This window comes from Haemorhous mexicanus, chromosome 8 (assembly GCF_027477595.1).
Source record: "Haemorhous mexicanus isolate bHaeMex1 chromosome 8, bHaeMex1.pri, whole genome shotgun sequence".
Taxonomy (NCBI): domain Eukaryota; kingdom Metazoa; phylum Chordata; class Aves; order Passeriformes; family Fringillidae; genus Haemorhous; species Haemorhous mexicanus.
The window spans coordinates 16468182-16490489 of record NC_082348.1 but is presented as its reverse complement, the minus strand read 5'-3'; the positions used below and the strand labels follow the sequence as shown (position 1 = coordinate 16490489).

At 41.2% G+C, this 22308-nt stretch overlaps 1 protein-coding gene across 2 annotated transcripts in view; it reads left to right on the top strand.

The window, feature by feature from the left end:
- The first annotated feature begins 11384 nt into the window (after positions 1-11384).
- RBMS1 (RNA binding motif single stranded interacting protein 1) overlaps positions 11385-22308 on the top strand; it is a 141838-nt gene continuing 130914 nt past the window's right edge. The window contains exon 1 of one of the 2 annotated variants that reach the window (XM_059852939.1): positions 11385-11673. In XM_059852939.1, the coding sequence (XP_059708922.1) occupies positions 11599-11673 (75 nt within the window). In that variant the 5' untranslated portion in view covers positions 11385-11598. The remainder of the gene's footprint in view (positions 11674-22308) is intronic. The other variant, XM_059852940.1, reaches the window with a different exon arrangement.

Below are 22308 nucleotides of genomic sequence, written 5' to 3'. Positions count from 1 at the left end.
TATTTAATCTTTCAGTGGGACAATCACAGTTCTCCAGCTTTTTTGCAACTTTTGTCTGATGCATCCCAATTAATTTCCTGGAATAACTATGAAATAAGCATCTTGGGGAAGTCACAGTTTAGGCTGAGCTTGCTAACTCTTTATGGTGTGACTGAGGTAGGTCACTTGCAAGCAAGTTAGCATGAGGCACTGTTGAGAATCTTCCACAGGATTCTTTTTTTTTTTTTTCAAATAATATTTCCCCTTGCTGTGACTGCACAGCTACTGAGAAAAGGACAGACATCTCAAGGAACCTTTTTAAAGGAAGAAACAAGTTGTAAGAATTTGGAAGTCCATGGCAAATTATTACTGTGATCACCAGTGCTGAGTAAAATTGTTTATCCAGAAGACTTACAAGAAGACATCTTTTTTGATGGAGTTCTATGCTATGCAAAATGCAGGACAATCCAGTGGTTTAGAGTAGTGCTTTTTTACCTTTGTGTGTAAGACAAGACTTGAGAGTGAGATCATTATATAATTTATCTGAGAGCACATCTTGCAACTTCTTTTTCTAACCCAACAAAATAGTGTTCCATGTGTCCACCTGAGAGAGAGACAGGTCTAATTTAGGTGGTTTTTTGTTTGTGAGCAAGTTTAAGGGAAAGGGGAAAGAAAAGATTCATAGGTATCAAGCTTGAAAGGGAGAACAGTTCTTTCTCAATAAGGTCTGCCCCTATCCCCACCTTTTTCACCTATAACTTTCAGAAACCAAACTCCAGATCTGCAGAACTCCAGAGAGAAAAGAGCCTGCTGGTATTCTTCCTGGAGAAGGGAGTCAATACAGCAACACAGCAGACTGTAAAAACAAAGTGACACAGAGGAAGTAAAGCCTTTTTTTTCCATCCTGTGTGAGCTTAGGTGCATTTAAAAAACCTACAGCTTGTGGGATCCTGTGTTCCATCTTCATGGTTGTCAGTCTATTCCCAGAGGGATGGAGTGCAAAGTCTACCACATCTGCTTCCTCTTTATGAATAAGCTCTTTACAAGTTGTCTCCTTAAGCCAGTTTTCCAAATAAAAGTGGTACCTTATTCATTCATTTTTTCATTAATTGTAAGCATCTATATTTTTAAGATCCAAGGAACCACAGTATACATGACCCCTTATCTCTGATCCCTCAACCATTTAAATTAATCTAATAGGAAAGGATCAGAGATGGGGAGATAAACAGGGACAGCAGCATGGAAAAAGTTGTGCAAGTAAAAGTAACTGGGTGACTGTCACACCCATGAAAAGGACTATTCATAAGAATTGGATCATCAGACACAAGGCAAGGCCAAATGACCCATGTTAAAAGATGTGTAATGCTTACCTTTTAGCAATAAAATAAATGTTGTTGATGAGAAGATATGATCCTTCCTAAGCAATTTTCTCAGCTTCCTGAATGTACACAGGGATGGAAAAATTGAGACATAAAAATTGACTCCTGGATTTGAATCATGCATGATTGAATGGCAGACTGAAGAAAAGTCATGATGAAGGTCTTGTCTGTGAGCAGCTCTGTGAGCAACTGTGACTGAAGCCATGTCTTACCTTTTCCTTTGGCAAACTGAAGAGGCTGAGCTGAAATGTGAAGTCAAATATCAGCGTTCCTCATGCAAACATGTAATTTCTTTTCATTTTAACTATGCTGTCTTGAAAAAAGGCTCCTCCCTGTTTGGAAGTGCTTTACTTGTGCCTACAAGAATACTCATCATACACACAAATGTGCTTTACTGCTCTCAGCTGAGTTGGTTCAGGTATACTTTTTGCAAAAGGACTATATTGAGCATGTGTTTTCTAGGAATATATTCACCCCTTTATCCTGCTAAGAAATGAGTTGTCTTACTATATCCTGCTAAGGACATACTTGAACTGAAAGAAAAAAATTGAAATTGAAAGGACAAAGCAATCTATCTACTGATTTAACAATCTATATTTTTAAAAGATATGGCTTTTGTCCTTTTACTGGTTACAAGAATCCATGCACTGTACTAAAAAGTGACAGCTGTGGTTAAAATCTTGTGGTTAAAATCTTGTAAAAAAATATCTGGCAAATTTCCTTAATTCTGTTAAATACTCAAACATATCATCAGCAAGTATTAATTTCAGTTATTTTAATTATTCAAATTTTTAGTTCTCTCAGATTAATCTTACTTCCTTTGTGGGTGATTTGAATGCTTAATTGGATTCTGAGGTGGGGAAAATGTCCAGGGCTGGTAAGAAAACACACAATCAGTAGTTAAAGACACTAGTGTTAATGTATTATATGTGGTGATCATGATTAAAACACATAGTATGAAAAAAAATATGAAAAGGTAGAAGGGCTTTCAGCATGATCTGCTGTCTTTCTTTTTAAATACAAATGAGAAAAAAAGAGCAAAGCCTATTTTATTTTATTTAGCATTCGGAATGATGTTGCTGTGTCCTTGCCCATCGCAGGAGGGTTGGAAATAGATATCTAAGGTCCCTTCCACCCAAACCATTTTGTGGTTCTGTCACCACGGGGGCGCGTGGGAAGCCCAAAATGCGGAAGGTTTATAGGGGTAGGAAACACCGCCTCTCGGAGCCAGCAGGGCGGGCTGCTCGCTGTGCCCCGGGGAGACCATGTCCCTCCCGGCAGCTCGCAGCACGGGACGTTTCAGCGCTGCGGACGGCACTCCCGAGGCCGGGCCGGCGTTTCCCGGAGCCGCGGGCAGTCCCTCGGGCTCTGCCGCACCGAGCTCCCCGCGCCTCCCGCCCGGCGCGCCAGGGGGCGCTGTGCCCGCTCCGCCCCGCGCCCGCCCGCCCGCAGCGCCGGAGCCCGGCTCGCTGCGGCCCTGCCGGCCCGGCCCTGCCGGCACGTTGGGAGCTGCTGCCCCGCAGGGTCTGCCGAGTTGGAAGGGACCCACGGGGCTCATCAACTCCCTGCCCTGCACAGCGCCATCGCCAGGAGCCGCACAGTGTGCCCGAGAACGTTGTCCGAACGCGCCCTGAACTCTGCGGGCTGCGCTCGTCAGCGCTTCCCTTGGGAGCCTGGCCCAGGGCTTTGCTGATATCCAACCTGAACGTGCCCTTTCGCAGCTTTTCCCTCGGGCCCCGTCACTGTCACCGCAGGGAAGAGCTCGGTGCCTGCCGCTCCTCTTTCCCTGGAGGCTGTGACGAGGTCTGTGTGTCCAGAGCCCGCACGTCGTTCTGTCCGAGACGCCGCTGCTCCTGCCCGGCAGGGCTGTCCCACGCGCAGAACTGTGTGTGACACTGAAAATTCTGCCCTACAGCTGTTGTCACAGGTGCTGGCGTTCCTTAGGTTTCCTAGGGAGCCTAAGGTTGTAAATGAACTAGAAATTACAATAAACTAAAATTATAAAACCTTTGCGAATTCCTAATATATTTGATAAGCCACTATTAAAGTATGAAAATCTGAAGCTATAAATTCTAAAGATGATTGCAAGGTTTATCAAATACTTGCTAGTCTCTAAGTCCTCTGGGAAAAAGTTATTAATGTTCTTTATTGCTCGCGCTGTGTTGATTACAGCTCAGACTTTGCCTTGTTTATTTACGGTTTTTAGGTCCCCTTGGACCATATGTTTGGAGATTTAATGTCTTTATGTCTCCACTAGTGAAAATGGAAGCAAAAGTACTTTATATACATCAAATTCTTTTTGAAAAGAGTCAAAATTCATAAAATGATGCAATAAATACTGCTGGCATCTGATAGAAATATTATCCCACCATCAGTGAGTACTTTCATAAATTTCTCAGTGGATTAGAGCCCCAGAGACCAGAACTGCAAATGCAATATTTTTGTTTGGGTAGCTTTCCACCAAAATAAACACATTGGTTTATAAAGAGTCGTTGTGAAACACAAGAACTGGAAAGGTTTTTAAATGCTATGAACATTTTGCTGTCAATCTGAAACACTTTTTTGGTACAACAATGTTTCTGACAGACATGAAATCCTAAGGAAGGGAAGAACTGTAATAAGATAAGACTCATAATTTAGGAAACAAGACAGATACGAAACAGTTAAGGCTACAGGTGAGAATTCAAAGGTTTTTTTAGTGCATTCACTTATTTATGTTAGAAACAAGAAACTCATTAGGCTGGCCCAAAACTGGAGAACTAGCCTTGGAATCAGAAAATCCAAAATTATGGGGGTTTTTTATTTGTTTGTTTTTGGGGTTTTTCCCCCCCCAAATATATATTGTTATTTCTATTGTTTGCAACAAAAATTATGTCCTTTATAATCTTGTAACAGTCACACAGACCTTTCTCATCCCAGTTTTATGTCTGTGAATGCACTAAAAAATAGTTTCAGGAAAGTATTATGAAGATGAATCAAAAAAATACTGTAACATTATCACAGTAAAAGGATGGCTTATAAATATCATCAATGTTTATTATTAAATGCAAAAGTGTTTGTCTTCTCAGTCAGGAATTTGGCATGTCCTGAAACATCACAAAATGGACCCAGAAGAATCTCAATTTATCAGATTGACACTCTTCCTCTATCAATTTTCAGAAATAAGAAAACGTTTTAATTTCTGAGAAATACACCAGAAGTGGGACATCTTCGTGGGCCTTGCTCTTAATTCCACAGATTCCCATCAGCACTGGCATTGCTGTCTGCCAGACAGAGGAGAAAAGTTGCTCAACTTTGCTTTGTCAGTGTTGCATGACTTGAGGACTATTTCAGCAGGGAGTGCTGGGGCTTCCACAGCAGGGTCATGGGCTAGAATGAATCACCCCAGCTTGACTGAAGAGCTGGCATTTCATCTAGACCTCAGAGATGGATCCAAAGCCAAGGAGGAAGCTTCCATTTTCACAGGAGATCAAAGGTGCTGACACTTTAATGTTTTTCTGAATTATGCAGTAGAGACACATCACCTCTTAGTTCTGACAATATATTGCACTGTGTTAATCTGCATGTACACAGGCAGAGTGTCCAGTATTTACAAACAGTTTGTGATAAACATGACAAATATGAAGCTCAAATACATGGACTAATTCAAAATGGCAATGTGGTCTGGTCTCTTTCTGTATGTAAAGAAAATCAAATAAAAATAGCACTGATAGGTATCTGTTGAGATAAATATTGTGTTTGGTTCATGTGAAAAAGGAGGTTCAAATGTTCAATAAAATGACTTATCCTCTGGTTTCATTAAATTACAAATTTAAGACATCAAAAATGTAGAACCTAATGATTATAGGTAAATTGCCTACACTTTTTGAATTATTCATGTGCTTTCTTAAGGAAAGAAAGCTCATTCAATTGTTTTTCCTATTCACCTTCATCATCCCTTATGCCATAACGATTTTTGAAGCCTCCAAGAGGTTTCAGTGAAAGATGATGGTAGAACAGAGGTCACAGCTAGGATGACCCTGAAGGCTGCTTGAAAGTCAGTAGGTGGGAAAGGGCAAGCAGTGTGGTGTGCTGCTTGAGAGCCCCCACGTGGGGTTCAGCTTGGGCCATCTGGCCAGCCAGCCCTTGAATTAAACCAGCTCACCCTTATGTGGGACCACACATAAGGGTGAGCTGGTGTGGGGCAGCTCTAGGTGTTGCTGTGTGTGATGGAAGCAGCAGGAGGAGTTTGAGACACTGGAAAGATTTGCTAGATGGTTTATAAGCTGTAAACTTGTCTAAAATACAACTGTGTATAGATTGGAAGGTGGATATTTCATGCTTTGGAATAGTTTCATTCTAAAAATAGAAAAATTTAGAGAAATTTAGGGTCATATTGGAATGAAGCCTGGATGTTGTGTCTTTCACTTGCTTAAGATGTGGCTAAAGACAGTGCAAAATGTCCCTAAAGTCTTCAGAAACAAGATGGCTGTTGTCTGTGTTAATTAAACTTTCAATTTTTGTTTGCATGACAGGAAAAAACCCACATTTGTTCCAAATTATCTATGAATGTTTAAAATAAACGGTTTGAATTCCATCAGGACCAACCATGGCTGGTTGGTCAAGCTGGTAAAAAGACACCCACAATTATTCTTATTACACTGCAGCCAAAGCAGGCTGGCCTTGGTGTTTAAGGAGAAAGGGGAGGAATGGCAAATGCTGTTCTGAAACTGAGATGAGAGAATGGAAAGGGAATGTCTTAATGAAAGAATTGTAGCTGGTCAATATTTTATAGAGGTACAATTATTCTGTTCCTTGTTCATCTGCTTGCACAGTGAAGAGAGACTATTGCCAAAGAGACTCCAGGATAGTTAGGAGCTGTGTAGGATGGAAGTTTCTGTTAAATAATATATGAATAGAAGTGGGATTCTTAACTACTTCCACCCTAGAGTGGGCATAGTCATGTAATACAACTCACTTTTGCCATCAGTGAGAAGAGTATTTGCATAAAACATGTATTAAAGAGATCTATAGAGCTGGACCAACAAGAGGTGCCTCACAAGGTTTTATGAAGAATGCTGGAAAAAACCAAATTGCTTTTAGTATGCAATCATCTCTGTCAGGTGGGCATCTTGGGGTAAACCAGAATATAGAAAATATAGAGAACGGGGCACTTATGTAGGAAAAGATACTCTAAGACCTACCTAAACAAGAGGAAAAGGTCATCACCCAAATTCATAGTGATACGTTTAGCTGCAAACACAGCCTGTTTTCATGAGCAGTCTGGAGGCATCTTTTGTGGGTGTCCATTGCCAACAGGGGAAGCGTTGCTGGGTGCACATGAAACCATGAAAGGGGAGGTTCAAATGCAGAAAATGTTAAATGCTTGCATGTTAGTGCCAGTTAAATACTTCACTTGCACAATCTTAGAATGCTGTCCAGCCCTGTAGATTTTCAGAAGTGAATTACGGTGCCTGCAGCTGTCAGGAGCAGCTGAGCCAGTGCAGTGCATGGCTCAGCTGTAAGGATAAACAAGGGCACGCTGCATTCAGCAGCGTTCCAGGGAAATACTCTTACACCAGGACAGCTACTGTAAAAGTACAGAGTTGTAGTCACTCTGTTGAAATAAATATTTAAGAATTTGCCGAAAGGGTTAATAGCCACTAAAGCTAGAGAGCTGATTTAATTGATGACAACAATCAAGTGCTTTTCATCTTGGTGGCCCATGAACAATGGCCGTTTATTTAGCCTTTGTGCTTGAGTGTGGCCTAGTGCGACCTAAATTGAAGAGTCTTTCATTTGTGTTGCAAAGCAGTCAAGGCCCTGTGATGGGGCTAAGGGTGGCATTACAACAAGGAGGTTTTGCAAGTAATTGGAACAGTGTGTGTTGAAGGCAAGAAGTTTTGGTGGACAGTTTAAACCTTACTGCATTTCTGTAGCCCCAACGTGCTGTCTGAGCATGTAAAATAGACTCTTGGTTTGTTAACATTTGTATGTGAATTAGGATGCAGTACCTGGCCTCTCTGCATTCACAACTGATGCGCTGCTGCTTCCATTGGTTTTAGTCCTTTTATGTGACTCAAACTCGGCAGATTCTTAGGGAGCGATTGTGGTGCCCTGTGCAGGGAAAGAATGGGGTGAATGTTTGACACAGTTTGCAAACAGAAGTAAGGCACAGGGTAATTTAGAGACTTGCACACCCTCTCACCCACATGCTGTGGTACATCTGGTTTCGAAGAAAGATCTCCCAAAACTCAAGCTAGTATGTTAACTAGAAAAAACAGTCTAGTTCAAATATCCCTGACTGTGTCAGAGTAATAACGATTTCAGCACTAACATGTCTGTCTCTTTCAGCTCAACCCATGCAAAGACCACAAACGGTGCAGAGTACAGCAATCCCCTTGGTTCCTGAGGTGAGATGGTTTAAATACATTTCCCTCCTATTCTGCATTGCATTTGACTTTTTCTGCCTTAGGGTAGAACTCCTGATGTTGAAGTTAATCTGTACAGCATGAATGGGATTTCTCTAAGAACACTGTTAGAGTCAGTGCATTACCAGTGATTGGGTTCAACTGAGTTGCCCTAAAACTCCTCTGAACGGCAGCACATACAGGCATTTGCAGCAAGAACCCAACTATGTTTTCATCATATTTTAATCACTCCTGAGCAGTTAGAGAATATCCATGATAAAGAAGTAATGTAAAAGAAAAACCCCTAGAATTTAATAGAATTTAATGTTGTTTCATTATTACTCAGTGAACTCTGGCCATAGACAAAAATATGGAGTAGTTTTCCTTAACATTTTGTAGGAAGTCAGCTTTTTACCCTTTTGTGTATCTACTTGCTTCCAGAACACACCTCGGTGTTTATCTTCCTTCTTAATCCTATACCTTGTGTGGTGCATAAATGGGGGAAGCATTTTAAGCCTTGTGAGTATTTAGTCATGATGACAGGAGTTGGTACCACCAGACAGCATAAACTGTTTCAATTTAAAAGTTTTTATGTGCCCTTGCAATTAACATCAAATAAGTAATTAAATCCAAACATTTCCATTAGTATGAAAAGTTAAGAAATTAGTAATTCGATTTAAAGTTTCACTTGCAATGACAGCCTCTCTGTATTGCACAACTTGCATTCATATTACTAAGTTGGCTGAATAATCAACATATTAAAGAGACAGAAGCAGAGATTGCCTTGTGTGATGCTAGATTTGAGGTTTTTTTGACCCAAGAATTCTTCATTGATTAATTCAGTAAACACCTTAACTGTAATTTTAAAAAAAATTAAAAACACTCTAACTAAAGCTCATGTAAATGATTCCAATAAAATAATTTTATCTTCTAACCTTTTTTAAATAAAAACTGAGTATTATTTTCAAACTCTCCATGATCATCACTGGCATCACTGCACTGTAAAAGTCTGCAGTATTAAGTTGCAGGTTTATTTTTTAAATTCGATGGTAAATATTAAACTATGAATTTTGAACTTCTTCAATGTCAGCTTCACAGATATTCCAATACAAGAAGATCTTTAATTAGAAAATATTCTGTCTGAAAATGGAACCAAATTGGTTTTATCATTACATTAACAGTGACACATGTTTGGGGATGAGAGTAATCTTTATAGGAAAAAACTTTGTTTGAGAAAGTTCTAAGTCTTTGCAAGGAGAGACTGCGAAGGAACTTGGAGACCAGCTTTAGCTGTTATGGTTGAAATCAAATACTCTCTTGGCCAGATTTGCTCTTTCATCACTTCCAGGAGCTGTTGTGGCAGAGTGTATTGCTGCTCCTCTTGCTGGCAGCCATCAGCCATTACCTATACCTTGACACAGTTAAGCTGGAGACTGTTGCAGTTGTAAATGCTGGAATTATATAGGCTGCATTTCCCCTTTCCTCATTTCCTGAAGTTGTGGGGGTTTTTTTGGGGTTTTTTGGTTTTTTTTTTTTTTTTATTTTTGGGTTTTTTTTTTTCCTTCTGGATGCTTCTCTCCTCATTCAGGATTGCACAATGTACTTGTGACAACCACAGTTGCTGTTTACATGAAAATGGATTCCAGGAAAACACTTTTAATTTCCAGATGTCTTCAGAATAATGTTTTCTTTCAGATCTCATTCTTTCCTTCTCCTCAGGAAAATCCCCATAAAGTGCATCAATCAGTTTTTATTTCTTCTTTTTCCTTGTTTTGTTTTTTTAAAAGGAAACTAAGTGTACTAGCACCCGTAACCTGTCAGCTTATAAGAGGCCAGCACCACATTCTTTGTAGTTCAATCAAGAACTTCAGACCACAATTTGGCAGTTCTCAAAGCAGTCTACAACAGTATCCTCACGTATCTGGGCTGTAGTAACACATTTCCCCATGAAGTTCTGACACTTAATTTCTGCTGTCCTCTGACAATGCACTACCCTGGAGCCATATTACCTGGCATTCTTTGGAGATAATTGCTGCCTATGTGCTTTTTCCACTGCATAAACGCCAGTAAACAGAAGACAGCTGATTTTAGCCATGGCCATTTCAGCTTTTCCAGATGCACATTCTTAACCTCCTCAAATACCTGATATTTCTGTTCTGTTCAGCTTTCCCCTAGCTTTAATCTTTGTCCCTCTCACAGAAGACATTACCAACTCCTGGTTTTTTTGTGTTTCTCCTTGTTTTCATAGTCATTCTAGCCGTGTGCTGACAAACAAAATACCACCCCAAAACAATACAAACAAACCCCCCAAACCTAACCAAAACTCAAAACCTCCCATGCCTTTTCTGGAGAAAACGCCTTCTCCTAAAGATGCCACTTGTCCTTTAATCTGCGTAGACTGCAAAGTGTGTACAGTTCTCTTCCCTGGAAAGAAAAAAACCCAAACTTTTAAAGTGATCTTAATAGCTGGCAAGGAGAGCTGCAATGTCATTTGCGTAATTGTCCTCCGCTCAGCTGGAATTTGGAAGACTCTGCAGTTACCTCTCATTGCTGAGCCTGCACCAGGGATTCATGGCTGCACAAAGGCTGCCTTTGCTATCACCCTGAGATGCCTGTACATCCTACAGGTTTTTAATATTTCTTTCCACTATTATCACATTTAGTTTGGCTGATGTTAATAAAACCAGGAATTTTGGTGGGCCTTATTTTATTAATGTTTTATTAATCAAAGAGTGCTGCAATACAAAAATGATTGTGATTAGTGTGACAAAGAAATGGCATCTGCTTAATGCTCTGAGGATCAGCTTATCTTTGGTTGAAAAGAGATGGATTTGTCAGAAGTAAACCCACTGGACTGTTTTTTACACTCAGCAGTAGAGCATAGTATGCTGCTGCTCCCTACTTCTAGTGTTCAGGAAATCAGCTTTCTCAGAGAAAATATTCAAGTGAAAAAATATAGCTAGAACAGGAATGTTTCCTGTTGGAGAACTCAGCACCGCTGGCTGAAGTGCAAATTTAAGAACGTGCAATGGGCAAGACAGAGAATTTGGTCTGGCTTTGTGGTTGCTGCTCTGTAAACTGATTCTAGTACTGCAGTCTCTTCTGCTCCGGCAGATAAATGTACTCTATACCGTCAGGCGGAATTGAAGCCAAATTTGGTTTTCCAAAATTGTACCCAGTTTTCCTCTCCAGCTTGTGCCCTGCACCACTGCTCAGCAGCGGGATGCACAAAAGAGGGAAGGCGATAACAAAGCACAACCCGGCTAATTAGGTCAGAGCCGAGCCGGGCGCGATACGGCCACTGCAGCCCTCCTCCTCCTCTCCTCCAGAACGTGGAAAGCCTCCGCTCCGCTCCCGCCGGGCACCGCAGCTTTCCCCGGCGCTGGAGCGGCCCTCGGGCCGAGCGGCGCCGCTCGCCGCCCCCTGCCCCGGAGGCTGCCCCGCCGCGGGGCTACGGCTGGGGCTCGCCCCGGGCGCCGAGCGGGGCTAAGCGCCTCCCCTCGCCCCTGTCCCCCGCCCCTCCGCCAGCCCTGCCCCGCCGCCTGGCACCGCCGCGCCGGCCCCGAGCGCTCCCCGCGCCGCCGCTCCGCTGCCGCTGCTGCTCGGCCCGGCCGGGCGGGGACTTGGCAGGAACTCCCGGGCAGAGAGCGAGAGTGCCTGCCCCCGCTGCGCTCCGCTGTGGCTTTTGGGTGGAGGAAGGTCTGAGCTCGGCCGAGGAGCAGCAGCAGCAGCAGCCGCCGCCGCCGCCGCCGCCGGAGAGGAAGAGACAGGAGGGGAGAGAAACGGAGAGCGGCTGGAGCCCCCCAAAGTACCCCCCCCATCCCTGCACTGCAGGCTACATTTCCAGCTTCATGGGCAAAGTGTGGAAACAGCAGATGTACCCCCAGTACACCACCTACTACTACCCCCAGTATCTGCAGGCGAAGGTAGGGTCCGGCACGCCGGGCGGCGCGGCGGGTCTGGGGCTGGCCCCGCTCCGGGCGGCCGGACAGGGCCGAGCCGGGCGGGAGCTCCGCGGCTGGGGCACGGCCCGGGGGAGGCGGTCAGGTTGCACCGGGGGACGGAGACAGGAAAGAGCCGGCAGCCCCTTCCTGCCGCCCGCCGCCGCCCCGGGAGCCCCCGCCGGGCTCCCACCGCTTCTCCTCGCTCCCTAGCGTGCAGTCTCCGACCTGACTCCCCTCTCGCCTTTCCCCTCCCGCTGTCGGTCCCTCCTCTTCCCCAGGGCTCCCGGCGTGTCTCCTCCTTCCCAACCACGTCCTCGGCCACCCCGCCGCAGAGCGGAGCGCTGCGGGCCGCGCTCCCGCTGCCTTCGCCCAGCGCAGCCCCTGAACGCGGGCAGAGGAGCCGAAGTTCGGCCGGCTGGGGCTGCCATGGCCGTGCCTCAGCCGCGGCGGGGGTGCTGTGACATCCCGAGGGGTGGCCGGGCGTGCTTACTGCTGCGATGGGGATGGCCGTAATTCCAATTAAATACGGGCATCGGGGAAGCTGTCGGATTCGGGTGGATACTCATTGTCTGCGGAGTTGGACCTTTGTGAGCTGCCACCTCACAGTTTTCAAACTGGATTAAAAAACGCATTAAGGGTCCAGGTCGTGATGATTAATGTTGAACACGGGTACCTTCTGTTTGCGGGGATATTGATGTCAGTAGTTCTTGCGGTGGAGGATCTCCACCTTTTTCCCTTTCTCCTTCAAGTCTTTAAGGGCAGCCAGCCCCACTGCTCTAGAAGCATCATGCTGCAAACTGGCAGATGCAGAGGTGGTTGCATCAGCTGTCTGGAACATTTAGCATAAGCCTTTCCAACCACCAGTGACACTCCTCAGAAATCAAAACAGACCCATATGAGGCTTCCATGTGTGAACTTTTTTTAGAGGTTATTACCGTGGTGTGGGTTTGGTTGTGATTTTCCTATTTTTTTTGCTATTGAACTGTCTTGTCTCTTTGGTAATGACAGGAAAGAATTCCCTTCCCTTTATCTGCACACTTGATAGGCTCTTCTTTTTATTGTGTTTGTGTTACTGTATTGTGAAATGTATTTTTGACTGCTTGGCTGAAAAATAAATTCCATTTGACAGTCATGAGACATTTTACAAGGCAGCAATGAGGAGGCTTTGAAATGTGTTTTCATATATACAGAAATTGATAGAAATGTGACGAAGGTCTTTAGGTGATTTGAAATTACTAATCTGTTAAATGTGTAATCGACATCAGGCTAAAAGATGGACAGACTAAAACCATTTAAAGATTTAGCTGCAGAGTAATCACTGCAGTAACTGTTTACATATATTTTATATATATATATATATATATGTATGTGCATATATTTAATGCATTATTTTAAAGAAAGGTGGAATGCCTAAAGGACAGCCTTTTGCATCACTTAGCTGTAAGACTATATGTACATTCTCAAATGAAACAAATGTCTTTATTCAGAAACTTTTACCTTCATGGTTTTGTGTGGCAATTGTAAGTTACAAACCAAGTACATAACATGGAATATATATAAAGCAGTATCACTTGACTGTTTTGACCTGTAAATAATTGAAGAGTGAGATAAACTCTGATAGCTTATAGTAGTTAGTAAAGAATGATCCTAGAAATCCATGATCCTATGAGAAAACATGATGGACCGTCTTTTGAAAATGTTTCCTGTACAGATAATTTAATATTGATTTGTATTACAGTCAATGACATCTTCAAACTGCCTTGCAGTCTTTGCTATAAAATTATACAGCCTGAAATTACATTGCTCTGTTTCAGCAGAGAGAACACTGAGCCATTTGACCTACACACATGAAATGAAATATCTGACATCCAGTGAAAGTTTCCTGTTTTCAGAGATCGTGATTTTATAAAAGAAATAAAAGAAAAATAGGTGTCTCCTTGGTATAGATACAGGAACCAGTGACTGTAGGTTTTGGTACTCAAGTATGCAAAATTCAGTAACATAAGCAATCTTCCCACGATGGATCTCCTCTGGACGTGTAGAAATATTAATTTAATTCATAGTTTTTAGCTGTTCTGTTCTTTGGGTCCTAAAACAGCTCACTGTCCACTCTATGTCCACTCTCAGTGATTCTGGAGAAATCTTTGGGTTTTGTTAAATGCAAGTGATAATAGAAGTGAATCGCCTTTGCTGAATGAACAATGGGTAATAGTACATGATTATACTGGGGGAGGTAGGAAAATCTCCTAAACTAGAGGTTCTGCTTCTCATCTTATCCTTATTTAAGTAATGATGGAAAATCTGCTGACTAATAATCTGCAAATCAATATTTGCAGGTGACAGGAATTTCTTGAAGATGATTTTTCTGCAGAGCGCTCAAAAATACTCATTAGATAAATTGCATACATTCCTAATGGCTCTTTGGGTTAAAATGTTTATATGGTCAACTATTTTAATTGATATTAATATGTTACAGATTTTAAAAAACAGATTTTGTATTTGACTGTTATGATCTTCACAGTCTTATTCATGAAGTATTCAAGCTGGTTCAGTGATATAGTCTGTGAGGAAATATAAACATTTGCTGTGATTCAGCACCTCCCTTCCTCTAGACTTAGGGAGCTCAGCATCAAAAGACATTAGTGAAACCATGGACTTCAATGAAAAGAACAAAATTAACATTGGAAGAAGACTTAAAATGAAATATGGCAATCAAAACAGTTTGAAATGACTTTAAGTTGAAGCTTGTAAAACCTTCATTTTTAGGACAGTTTTTACTCTGGAATTATATGCTTGACATATCTGGTAAATTCTGCGTCTTCTAATGAGTGTATGTTTTAGGATAGTTCCTGTATTGCAGCATTGTATGGCTTGTCAGAGAGCATCAAAAATATTTTCCAAGTTCAATGGATGTTTCTAATGATTTAGATGCTTTCTTAAACCATATTTCTGTACTATTGCTTTTCAGATTTCAACTCAGTTGTATCTAATTTCTGTACTTGAAGCTTTACTTATAATTGAGAGATTTTGTATTTCAACATTTTGGAAAATTATTTTCATTAATATTACATGTGTTCTCCTAGTGCGTAAAGGCCTGTCTGCCAGGAGTAAAACCTGGCTGTGCCAGGCAGAGTATTTTAATATTTAACAAGACAGAGTACACATAAACAAATACAAATGTGTAGAGACATGTTTAGGCCACAATCTGTTTGCTTTGGTCAAGTAAGAAATAAAAGTGAGTGTATGTTTTGTTTTCCCATATCAAATGGAATTCTAGGTCACAATGCACACAACAGTTTACAACTAAATTGTGATAACTACCTGTGTTCCTGGTATTCCCTTGGAGAGTAATGTGGCAATATGAACAATTCCACTTGTAGGCTTCTGTATCATAGAGGAAAGCTCTTTTTGGAAGAGAGGGTTCGTGGAAGATGGCAACATTTCCTATAGATAGCATGGCTTATCTAAAGTGTAAGCATTTAGTAGTTGTAGATAATGCCTATGTGATACTTGAATTCTAGTTATTTTGTATGGTATTAGGTAACAAAACCTAGAACTAATGAAGTCTTGCTAAATTATCTTTGAGTGGGCTTTGAACTTTATCATTTGCTAGCTGCAAAACTGCTGCTTTGGCAGCTCTGAGAAGAACCAATGTTTATAGAAGTTGTGTGGGTTTGTAGGCAGGTCTGTAGATTGATACAAACTGTAGTGAGCAGGCAGATTCTGCCATGACAAAACCTCATTCTCCAGCTGATGAGAGCAAACTTTAAAATGGGAACACTTAATTTTTATGGATGCCTGTTGATGGCAGAGTAAGAAGGAAATCAGTTAACAGTGTTAAACCAAGTAGACATGAAATTGTCTTACCAGCAGACACTGGGTAAGCTGTAGTTTAGTGTCAGCATATGAAATTAATAGACCAATGTAGAACCTTCAGCTTCTAAAGCAGAAGAAGTAGGACCTGCAAATTGTTTGCTGCTAATGTGTACCTCGGCACTGCCTTCAGACCAAGCACAGGTCTGTCGCCCTTTAAAAAGTTTCAGTAGCTTATGAGCTGATTTTCATCAGTATCAAGGATTACTAATTCTAATCAGTTTAGTTAGGTTTATTCCATATGCACTAAGGCTGCAGAATCTGTACATAGTAAAAGACAAGTTTGCAGTAAAGCAGAGTATGTGTGCTTGTAAGGTTTGCACATTCTGTATTCTGGGGAGTTGTATTCATTGTCCCTAGTTGTGAGCTCTGTGGTTCTTGGCTGAGCTTAGAAATTCACTGAAATAAAAGAAAAGCACAGGTTAGTTGCAGGCAAGCTTTTTGTCTCCACACAGTTACCTGATCCCATTATCCTCCTCAGCTTCTTGAATGTGTTCTTTCCCATTCCAGACAGGCTGTAAGTTCATTGTGCAACTATGTAGAGAATTCCTTCAAAAAATGTTCTATACTGTGGAAAGAATTGTAAAAATCTACCAATTTTAAGAAAAACTTCAGCATTTTGGTGGTAAGATAATCCCTCTGACTCTCTAGAATTATTTCAGAGGATGGAAAATAGAGAGAAATTAAGAGTATTACCTAGAAAGAGCATTTTCTGTTCTTCCAAACATCCCAGTCCAATACTGAGAACATCTCTTTACATCCATACATCAGACCAGTAACTTTTTGTCACTGATCACAACGATTGTTCTACGTAATTCTTCCAGCCAGCTTGTTTTGTGAGGGGCATCTCTATCCTTGTACCAGTTATTTGAACTTCTCCTTTGAACTTCTAAAGTTTGGTTCAGGTAGCCTTTGATGAAATATACCCTTCATGATGTATTTCTAGAAACTCTTGCTGGAATAATGCTTATATATGCAAAAGCCTCTCTAGAAATGGGTTGAGCAAAGTTCATACAAAGCTCTGCAAGTATTCATATCATGTATATTTGTGTATATCGTTGTAACTCTCTAAGCAACTCTGCTAAAGGAACGTGAACTGGAGAAGCACTTCACACCACCATTATCTGGAAGACTGGCTTCATTGAAGTCAGCAGGAGTTTTGCCTTTCATTTCAGATAAGCAACATTTACTAGAACCTTGATTTCTTGTTGGGTTATGCTGATCATGCTTAATTTGGAGGTGATTTGCAATGCTCTGATGGTCATAATCTTCACTTCAGAGGAGCAAAAGTTAGGGAGTGCAACTTATAGAGTGTGTGATTGGGGCTGGAATCAAGGAGAAGCAGAAATGGCATCCATAAGGTGTGTTGATTTTGTATTTATTTCCTAGGGACTCTGTTAAAAAGAGTTTTTAAATAGCCACAACTTTCCTACTTGAATCCAACCTCCTTAAAGAGAGGGATGGTGTATATATACATATATGTGACTGAATTTGCCAATGACAAAGTTAAAAATATTTTCTCCACTCAATCAATGATGGAAATTACAGGTTCTTATTAGCTTTCTAGTTTCCAGAAGTTTGAGACTAAACTCATGCCTAGAGTACCCCATGCTTGGGGCTTAATTTGATACTGTGTGATTTGCGTCATTTAACAAATGTCAACAAAATCTTGGTCCCTCTTTGTGATTCTGTAGTAACTTTACTGCAGACATATGAGCAGGTCCTGAGTCTGATGGTCTTTATGGGACTGACTTTAACAGAAAAGTGATAAACCTATATATGACATGAAATAGTCTTGAGACATTTATTCAGTGCTGGTTTCCTTTTGTATTTTGGTTGTTAACCCCTCCAGGCACCGGGGTTGTGAATGTGAAGTTTATAACCACTAGGTAGGCAACAGCTCTAAGAAGCCAGAATTACACAATGTCTGATTTGTGCTGGTGTATTTTCTAGCTTTACTCTCAGCACAGGATCCCAAGGCAGTCATGAAAGGTGTGCAATAAGTTTGTGTGGGGGGAAGCTAATTTTCTTTGTATAAAACAGTTCTTTAAAGTATGTTTTTTTCAAAACTGAGCTGGTACTCTTCATAATGATAGTAGTTTTTTTTATCCTCTCATTACTTTTAGACCAGAATTGAGCATGCTATATACTTCTAAGTACTCTGCTTCTTGTTGGAGCATAAGTCTCTAGGTTTCAGTCTCAAGGATGAAATTTCCTTAGTAAATTTCTGAGCTTCCAATCCATGTTGAAAGAACAAAGAAAAGGTAGGCAAAATTATTCATGTTTTCCAATGAAGTAAAGCATTGTTTTCTAAATCTATTTTTCTATAAAACAATGCCTTTAAGAAATATATCTTCTTAGTATATACATCAAAAAAACACCTTGGACACAGTTTTTCATCTACTTTGAAGTCCAAGTAGCAAAGTTTGAGCTATTAAAGTTGATAGTAGATGCATCACTTCGAAAGGTAATTGATGCTACTAACACAGTGCTCCTAATGAAAGAAATGTGATAGTAGTAAAGAAGTTTGAACTTCTTTACTAGAAGAAGAAGGTGTAGTAATAAATGGGAAAGTGTATCTTGGTACAGTTACGTATTTCAGTTTCAGTTTTCCATAATCAAGAGCAGTTAACAGTGGTTTTAAAAAATAAGTTGTTTTTCATTAAATTATGCTTTTGGTTTGAGAAACAGTCCCTTGAAGATGCTCAGATTTAGCTAAAATTACATACTTGTTTTTTGTTCAATTGTATAGACTTTGTGGCCTGTGCAAAGTAGTGTTCACAACTATTTCTGCTGGAAAAACTCCTACTTTGCTAAAAAAGTGACAAATGTTGGAAAAGTGTGTTGATAAAAATCTGTTTGAGTTTAATTCGTTTCAGTCAAAACAGACACAAAACAGATTTAGGTCATATCTACTGCAGTTAAATAGATGATAATAATTTTCTGACTTCATGCATCTTCCTAGTCTTCCTCAGCTGAAAATACCAAGATCTGTGTTGAAATGTTATTTGAGTAAGTTCTAAGCTGAACTGTGTTATCTCAGGATTGGGAAGTCAGAGCTTGGACATGGCTAGGTATAACCAGATACAGGGCTCACTTGTTCCATGGTAGCTTTTGGAGCACTTTGTTCTTGTTCATTGTCTGAGATTGTAAGAACACATTGAATTTCAGTTGCTCTGACTTGATGAAAACATTTCAAAATATATTTAAGCTAAGTTTTTGAAATCTCATGTTAGGCCTGTGAGAAATGTTTCAGAGTCATTCCAGGTAGATGAACAGAGCTTACTGATACAAAATGGAACGCAAAATGTTTGGTGTGACTCTTGTGCATTGAGAGGGAAGTATGGAGGATTTCTAGAGAGGTAGAGTGAACAGGCTTCACTTAGTGGGTTTTACAACAGGTTAAGAAGTGAATTCTTGTGCTTGTCTCTTGGCAACACACACTGACACAATTTCACAGCAGTTTATAGGCTGTGGTAGTATCTGTGACCTCTTCTATCCCTCAGGCCATAGCTACATAATCACTTTAATTTTACATAACTATGCACAGCAGCCAAAAAGAGCAATCTTGTCTTCCTCCATTGCTCCCAGCAACCCATTCTTCCCCCTGTTCTGGCCCTAGCATTTGTGTGATTGGTCAGTGAGCTGAATCAAGAAACCAGTCTGGCTGAAAACTAAGCCCAAATCCCCCAGCTGCAGTACATTTTTACAGTGGAGCAACTGAAGAGGTACTTAAGAAGTTTGAGATTTGCATGGCTGTGGGTGAAGTTGTCTCCAAAAGAAGTCCACCCCCTTGGGTCTCACTTTAGTCTCGCGCAGTGGGGCTGCAGAGCTCTTCTGGATAAAAGGTTTTCTGGGGCCTTGGCCAGCAGGGCTGCTGATTACACATAAATTTGCAGATTACACATAAATGCAGATAGCTGTTTACACTTTTTTTCTATGACTTTATCTTCTTTTTTGTTGTTTTAAATCGTGTTAGATGTTGGTGCACTAAGTGTTAAAAAACCTTTTGAGTCTGTCTTTCATTCTTAGGACCAATGATTGTGGAGGTAAGTGTGAAATAATTTGCTGAGAGGGCTTAAGTTAGGTATAGGCCTGGGAGGAAAGAAGGAATCAAATGTAAATGAAACTTCCAGAGGCCTTGTAGCATAGTGTTACATCTAACTTTCCATTTTCAGCACAGTGCAACATTGATATTTTATTTCATTCTGGGGAAAGAGGGGAGAAGGCTGGCACTTCAAATTAGCAGCAGCTGCAGAATTAAGACAAGGGTGTTAGTGACTCATTTGGAAAAGTACTAGCTAAAACATTCTGTCTCCTAGAAAAAACATCAAAGAAGGGTTTATGATACAAACTTTGAATTTTGTGAATAGTGTCAGTGACCCTCTGGTTTCCTCTGCATAGCTTTCCTGGTTAGTGACCATTTGCTTTTGACTCTTGCTCATGAAAGTGAGGAGAATACACAGGGACATTTTGGAGGGGGAAACATGGCTCCTGTCAAGGTCAGAGACTCTGGAGTGCCTCTTACTTCTTTTGACTCAGTCAGTTGTCCAAAAGCTCAGATTATTATTGTCCCAGGCTGCTGGAAAAAGGGCTAGATGTAATAGTTTCTGTGATGCGTTTGAATAAATGACAGAGAAGTCAAACTCCAGTTTCCCTGAACACAGGAAACTTGGAACATAGGAGCAGTTTCTTTGTTCACAGTCCCAAATTTCTTTCCCCAATTCACTATTCTCACTGCTCAGGCCTTGTACTGGACTGTATTCACAGTGTTTATATTTAGGCTGTTCTCTACTCTTTCCACATCTGTATTTGGTTGAGGGTTTTTTCCTTTCTCTGATGAATATGGGTATTCCCCTGTTTTATGCCCAGGTTCTACAAATGGCTTTATTTAGAAGAGCAGGCTATTTTAAGAAGAGAAGGCTAAGGGGAGATCTAATTGCTGCCTAAACGTATCAAATAAGAATTCACTCAAAAAGTGGAGACAGACACTTCTTGGAGATTCATGGGGATAGGATCACAGGATACCAGGAACTCTCTAGCTACCAGCCTTCTGCTCAAATCAGGTTTGTCTAGAAGATCAGACTAGGTTGCTTAGAGCATTATTTGATCTGTTCTAGAAAGTCTCCAAGGATGGAGTTGCAGAGCCTCTCAGCACGACCAGTTTCAATGCTAGCTATTCTTGTAGTGATTTTTTTTTTTCCTTATTTCCAGTCTGAACCTCTCTTTTTTCAACTTAGGCTCATTGACTTGTCCTCGCACCATGGACCACTGTAAGAACCTGGCTCCTTCTCCTTGATAACCTCCTCATAAATTTCCATTCTGTAAAAGGAAAGCTGCTATTAACTCCCACCAAAGCCTCCATTTCTCCAGCCTGAACAAACCCAGTTCCTTCAGCTTTTCACAGAATATGTGATCTAGCCCCCAGCTGTCTTGACAGCCCTGCACTGAGCTCTCTCTGGCTTATCAGAGCCTTTTACTGGGGGCTCAGAACTGCACATGGGATTCTGAATGGAGCCTTTAAATGGGGGGTAGTCACCTCCTTTTCTGAGTGCAGCCCAGCAGGAACAGCAGAGCACACTGCTGGCTTATGCTTGGCTGGCTGTGTGCCACAGCCCCCAGGTCTGTTCCAGCAGAGCTGCTCCTCAGCCAGTCACTTCTCAGCTGACATCATTTCAAGGGACTCTTCCTTTGCAGGTGTGAACCTTGCACTTCTCTGAGGTAAAAATGTTAAACACACCAGTCCCAGAACAGCAACTGGTAGTGCTCCACTGGGGCCAAGCCTGACATTCACTGCCCTCCCCTTGTCTACAGAGCTGGTAGTTTTAGCCTAGAGGGGAATAGGCAATAGGGTGCAACACAGTGGATGCAAGTTAGGACATAAGAAAATTGTAATTAGATATGAAGAAAATTTTTTTTTTCACCATAAGCTTGACCTGAAGGTATTGAGAGAGGTTCTGGAATCTCTCAGAGATGGTAGAATACTCAGCTGGACAAGGTCCTGAGCAACCTGCTCTTGGAGGGAAGTTGGACTGTATGACCTCCAAGTGCCCTTCCCAAACTAGTGTGTGATTCTGTAAGGCTGGCCCTGGTAGCCATCCATCAGCATAAGAGGCTCTAAAGAAACTGTTACTGTTCCTTCCATGCTCCATCCTTGTAAGCTGTGCTATGGAATTTGGAAAGGAAAGGTATAGAAGGAAATCCCTTTTTCTGTTTAACAGAACATGCATTTTACAAATATGCAAATGACATTTCAATAATCATAAATCATGCAAATTCCCTTATCCCATTTTAGCAAATATCTTGTTTAAGCTGCTTAAAATTTGAGGGTTTAGGTTTGTCTATTTATTTTTCTCCTGGCAGAAGATTATCATGCTACAAAATTATGCTGTAAATTGTGACAGACTTGTATACATTCTTATACCAAACCACTTTTTTAGGCTGACATTTCTTGTTCCTGCATGAAATCTGAATGTGTTGATTAGTTTTTGTCTGGAGCATGGATTAAAAATTAAATAAAACAATAATTAACCCCCAAATCTTGTCTCTTTCCAAGCAGACATTATACAGAGGTACAGCAGAATACTGAGGAATGCTGTATTCTTTCTAGCAGAAAAAATTGGAAGAATTGACATGTTCCTATTGCTTTTCACTAACAGTTCTGCTATATTTCACATGACTTTTCTTCCAAATTACAGTAAGTTCATCAGCTGCAGGAGCTATGGATACGTGAAAGGCTTCCAA